We start from the raw sequence: 5,998 nt of genomic DNA, 5'->3' as shown, positions 1-5,998 counted from the left end.
CCGTTGTAACCTCTGATTGGTGGATTGGTCTGGACAATATGAATGGCAAAGTGTATTGTTCGACGTCTTCCCAAAGAGCAGCAACTTTGCGGTTCTCCAACTTAAGGCGAGTCCGTTAAATTGGTTTGTTTGAACGATTCTGCTTGAAATTTCATCGTCAAAGCGCCACAAGTTAAAGAAGACATGGAGAAGATTTAGAGAAGTGTTCAATCTGGTTAATTTGTCGTCGAACGGAGACAACTGTTGAGCGTAAGTAGCTGAGTAGTTAGTCTCAGCGGGGATTTAAATGGTTAAACTCCGTTAGCCCAACTAGGTGGCTAGCGGTGGCTTGTTTGCAGTCATCTAACTTTGTTGTATACGAGTTAAAAACCAATACGACTCTAAAGGAATGTGTTACTAGTATTAAAAAAAAAGATAAACTAAGTTCTAGGTTTTGATGCAAGTCTTACTGTAACGCATGCTCATTAAGTTCCCTTTTTTGGTCTCACTCACAGTGTGACCAGACTCCATGTAAGTTTTTCATTTAAAATCGTTTACATTACTTCAATTGCTTACACTATTTGTGGAAGTTGGAAATATTATTACGTTCTTGGACGCAACACGGTATGCTCCTTAATTCGGCATACACTCAGGTGTTCGATAAACTGCACTTAAAACTGAACGATGTTCTCCAAGCACGCCCTTACACCACGGATAGCTGCGACGAGCAAACTCTGAAAGTTCAGATTTATTTTGTATAAATTCTGCTTTTCGTGCCGGATTATTGCGAAAACTCACAAGAATCATCTCAATTTATTTCCTACTTCAGGTCCTGTTTTTTCACAAGCCTGTGTAACAATGAAGATTAACTGGCCGCTTTCAAACAGTAGTTCAGCTCTTTATTGAAATTGCCCACAGACTAGTGTTGGTGTGTGAGAGAAGAGCCTGCCCTAGAGATGGGGGACCGGGAGCCTCCAGTGTTTGGGTCCCTGGAGGAAGAGCTGGAGTACTGGAAGGAGCAGGCTGCCAAGCACCAACAGAGGTATGGCCCCTGGTGATCTTCTTATAATTTTATTAATTTATAAACCCTAAGATGTATATAGAATGAAGTGGATGTGTATCTTAATCTCACGTTAAATTCACCGCTGGTGGCGTGTTTAAAAATAGTTGGGAGTGAGACATGTTTATCACTGTGTTGCATCACGTTCTTCTTTTATCAGCGCTCGGAGTGTTTAGAAAACCAAATGTTTCTCAGTTCTCAGTGGATATTGGATTTCAGCACTTCCAGCTGTCGTAGGTTTTTGTTTCATAATGTGCCAAATGTTTTCGACAGGTGATCGGTCAGGGGCCGCTAAAGCACGTTTAACATACCCCGGATATTTTTTCCTTATCTGGCTTCACTCGAACATCCACAAATAAATCAACCTGGGGTCTAACAGCATAGCCGAGGCAGGGTTTGCAGCATCTGACCAAGCAGAAACACTGAGAGGTCTGCTGGCAGCAGCTGATTTTTAGGGCATGTGGACATGTGTGAATGAGAGTTGGCTTTACGAGGTTTATTCAGTCGGGCTGGAAAACTGTTGCTATGTTCATAAAGTTTATTTGAAGCCCAGAAGGAAAGCTGACTAAAAGCATGACTGTACAAGTTAAGTCTTCTGTGAATCTCACTGTATTTTTATTTTGTATCATTTCTGCTCCATCGTTAGGAGTTTTTAACGCTCTGAAAGCAAAGAACACAAAAGCAAAATTCAAATTTGGGTTATCAATAAGTAAGAACGCCGTTTGAAGTTTACATGTTTAGGCTCATAGAACAATAAAATGGTTTTTAAATCGTACATAATGGAACGAAAAGCAGCAGTGACGTTGCTTCAGTGGATCTTTGTTTGTTACTGGTGCTCTTATAAACTTCAGACGCTCTTACTATCTGGGTGCTGAGGCCTTGTTTGTCTTCAAGCAATGCTGATGCACATTTCCAGAGAGCTGATTGGCCAGTAGAAAGTGATTTCATACCTGTTGATTTGTGTTCTTGCTTCTAAGCAGGTTAGGTCTGGAGCGTAAGTTACCATGGTGGTGAACCGCATGTGTAATACTGCGTCCCTGGGTCCTAAAGCTGCCTGCTAGTACGAGCTTTCAGACTGCAGGCGGGATGGTTTAGCACCCGGGCTGTTTTAATCTGGAGCTGTGTGTTGGAGTCTGAGCAACACACAAATAATAACAGGTTGTATGTTTCTCTGCAGCCTGAGTTAGGGTTCAGGGCATATGTCGTTCAGCATTAGTGGGGCCTTCACAGATGTTCATATTACCAATCTAACATGCACTGATGCTCCGCCAGACCATCGCTGATGCAGGTCTTTTTGCAGTTTACTGATACATGACACATGTTGCTGTAATCAAATGAAAAGTGAAAATAGATTTGTCAAAGACTAAACATTTATTTGTAATTAGGGAGGTCTGCAAATGAAGGCCTTCTTTTCATTTTTATTTTACACAGCATCCCAACATGCTTGTACCCCCTCCCCCAGTTAAACAGCTTCCCATAATGCTGACTGTGGTTATGTTGGTCAAGTTGGGTCCAGCTGCATCTGGTTTAAATTGATCCAGATCTTTGTCTTAAACATCGTCTTGGTCTGATTGTTTTCACTGGAAGAACCAAACTCACAACCCGAGCTGTATTCATTTATGAGTTGGGATTGATTTGCAGTGAAAATATCCAACGGTAACAAACATGCGGGGCATGTTCTGTGTTTTCAGTGCAGAGGAAGCTCAGGAGGAATTGCAGGAGTTCCAGCAGATGAGTCGGGACTACGAGGTGGAGCTGGAGACGGAGCTGAAGCAGTATGAGACGCGAAACCGCGAGCTTCTGACTGCCAACAACCGGCTGCGCATGGAACTGGAAAACTATAAGGTACGGGAGACGCAAGGAGTTCTCAGTATTCTGCATCTCAGCTCTCCAAGCTAACTCAAGACTGAAAACTGAGACTCCACCAATGGAGAAATGAAACTTTCCAGCATTCAGCAGCAGACAAGACCTCCAACAGAGCCCTGATTTTCAAGATACTCCCTTTGGTTCTCTAAAGCTACAGTCACAGTGGGGGAAACGGTGGTGGGAGACCACAGCATGACCAAAATTATTGCAACTGTGTGCAATGAACTTCAGCACAGGAAGCAGGTCTGCGACCAGCTGCAGACATTTACAATCTTCAAAGTGACTTTGGTGCGTAACTGTAGCAACAAGACAGTCAGTCTGCTACCAGCGTGCAACTGAACGAGATGGAAAATCAGCAAAAAGTGCAAATCTGGAGCCGTGTACACCGAGATTCACATTAACAACTAGCTTTCAGAGTCCTTTCGATTCAAAATTCCTCCACAAATAGTGACGTAGTTGCTGCAGGATCATTTGCTTATTTTCCAGACATGCACATCATTTTTTAGTCAAAGTGAATATGTTAATGTGCTGAGGAAATGCAGCGCTTCAAACACAGAAAAATAATGGGCAGATTTCAAATATGAGAATCTTTGACGAAGCAAAATGAAGAGAATCTCCACCTCATCAAATACCTGCACCACCTCACCTGGCTCATCTTGATGTGGAATAGCAGCAGCTTTACTCTGAGCTGCCATGCTATAGGAGTCAGTTTCATAATTTATAAAGGAAAAGTAGTGAAAACCATAAATGAGACAGTTCTGTTCAATTCACTGTCTTTCCTCAGTTTTCTGTTTACTTTATTCACACAAAGTAAATGTTGAAAGGGTTATTGCACTGGTGACCGAACCTGTATTAGGCTCAGATATATGGCTAATTTTTCCACAGTGTTTGATGTTTAAAAAGCATAAATGTTGTCTTAAGATCCTGCAGAAACTCTGAAAGGAGCTTCTGTGACGCAAGTCCGTATCTAAACTTGAACTAAAGTGTTCAGCCGTCTTTGAATTTGCATTCAGCCGACTGACCGTTGAAGCGGCTTTGAGGATTTTCATATCGCTCAGCTGATTGCGAGTCGGGTTTTCTGGCTCCGGTTTGCCTGCAGTGAAGAGGAGCCGCTGCTCAGCGTAAGCAGCGCGCTCTTCGCTCTCACAGAGGGTCGATTCAGGCCAGAGAGAGGCAGCTGACGCCTCCTGCGCTCCATCTGTGTCTGGAGGGGATGGCAGTACCTCCAGAAGATCCTTGGTACAAATCTCATTAGTTTGTCCCGCTGCTGTGCACAGAGCCGGGTGTGCGCCGGCATTTTGAGGAGCTCGGTTAAAAAGCAAAAAGGGGACAATGGCGCAGAGTTTGTTCATGGTGGGCGCCGCGCCCCCGGTGCCAGGCACAGTGAAAATGACGTCATGGCATTGTGTTTGATGGTGAACTGTCCCCACACGCTGCAGTGATAAGACGGTTAACAGCTGTATCTGCTGTTGCTCTCACTGCTCAGAGCCAACATCAACCCTGACGCTTGCTTGTAATGATGACGGTGCCGTTTTCTCCTCGTCATACAGAACGCAGCAGCCTGACGCTGGACCCAGACTTCTGTGGAGCGTCTGTGCAGACGGCTCCGGCGTTGCTTCCTGTGTGAGCAGCATCGATGGGACGGTGGTGTCACCAAAACGTTGGAGAGAGAAATGCAGAATAATTTACTTTTAGATGTTGTTTTTTATATTAATATCTAAATATGCAGCACGATTCATGACTAAGGTTTTGAAATAAATGCTGAACACTGGCTGCTCTGTCGTTCACAAGAAATATGAGAAAATGTTGACGTCCTGGAGGCGAACCCTGCCACAAAAAACCTTCCAGGTGTACGAAATAAGAGACAGAGTTCAGATGGTCTCGCGGCACAGAAAAGGCTTCATCTTGGAAGCATTTTTGCTGTGCTCGATGAGAATTTATTTATTTATTTTCTCACAAGGCCAAAATAACTCCAGTAGAGTAAGCGAAGGACCAGACTTTGAAGAACTGAAACATGGCGACACTTTGCTGAATCAAACATTTGAGCCCAAACTTTCAACCTGGCATAAAAGATTCGACTAAAGAAATGTGAACATGTGAAGTGTTTTTGTGACAGACTGGGTGCAACCAAGTGCCCGAAGATACAAATGAAATTTGGTTCTTTGCTAAATTGTCTGACTGACTCGTCGCTTTAGCTTTGGAGCCTTTTATGCTTGAATGATTCGTAGGTCGGTGTGAAGCAGCTTGACAAACCAAAGGTTCTGACACAGCTCGGGATTGAAAACGAAGGAAAAAAGCTCTTAAAGTCTGACATTGGTTTATAAAGGTTGAATATTATGCCTTCAGTCGTGGTTTCTTCATTTGTGAGGCATTTGAAAGGTTCTCTGGTGAATTTGATTCTTGAAACGGTTTGTTTTTACTAGAAGTTTATTCATTTATTTCTGCTTTTAAAGCTGAAATCAATCCTCTTGAATATTTGTTGAGGTTTAAGCCGAGTTCCTGAAGCTCTGCTCCACTCCAGCCGCCGAGGTCTGTCTTTATTTTTCTTCTCATTCTCTCTCTGACTGTATTTTTCTTGTATTTTCGTCCCTCCTGCCAGGATAAGTATGAGACGCAGCACTCTGAGGCCTGTCGGCAGATCTCCAGCCTGGAGGGAGACCTGGCTGAAACCACTGCCGTCCGAGACCAGCTTCACAAATACATCAGAGAGCTGGAGCAGGCCAACGACGACCTGGAGAGGGCCAAGAGGTCAGGAGGAGCATGAGCATGGTTTTATTGAATTTCCAGAAATAAATGAAGAAATTTAAGTTAAGTGGAGGTAAAAGAAACTGGAAAATTGTACATCTGTCCACCAAAACGGGCTCGAAACCAGCAGAAGACAAATGTAGAGAAACGACAACAAAAAGCTGCAGGGCTCCAGGTTTACTGATTTATTAAATAAATGACATTTTGAACATGCATGCTCTTAAATCAGATGATTGTGGTACCACCTTAAATCACAGCGCCCAATCAGTTCTTTGATATTGTCCAATTAAAATATAAAAATGAGCCTTAAGATATTTTTCAAAAACAAAATATTAAATATACAGAAAT

The 5,998-nt window shown here is 43.1% G+C and overlaps 1 protein-coding gene across 2 annotated transcripts in view; it reads left to right on the top strand.

Moving 5' to 3' along the window:
• nde1 (nudE neurodevelopment protein 1) overlaps positions 1-5,998 on the top strand; it is an 11,753-nt gene continuing 5,755 nt past the window's right edge. The window contains exons 1-4 of one of the 2 annotated variants that reach the window (XM_005739923.2): positions 1-106; positions 898-1,021; positions 2,731-2,884; positions 5,505-5,653. In XM_005739923.2, the coding sequence (XP_005739980.1) occupies positions 936-1,021; positions 2,731-2,884; positions 5,505-5,653 (389 nt within the window). In that variant the 5' untranslated portion in view covers positions 1-106; positions 898-935. Of the gene's footprint in view, positions 250-897; positions 1,022-2,730; positions 2,885-5,504; positions 5,654-5,998 lie in introns of both variants that reach the window. The other variant, XM_005739922.2, reaches the window with a different exon arrangement.

The sequence above is a fragment of the Pundamilia nyererei genome, unplaced genomic scaffold, assembly GCF_000239375.1.
Source record: "Pundamilia nyererei isolate P.nyererei 1_Seehausen unplaced genomic scaffold, PunNye1.0 scaffold00095, whole genome shotgun sequence".
NCBI lineage: Eukaryota > Metazoa > Chordata > Actinopteri > Cichliformes > Cichlidae > Pundamilia > Pundamilia nyererei.
The sequence above is the reverse complement of the archived record's forward strand: the minus strand, read 5'-3'. Positions and strand labels throughout refer to the sequence as shown.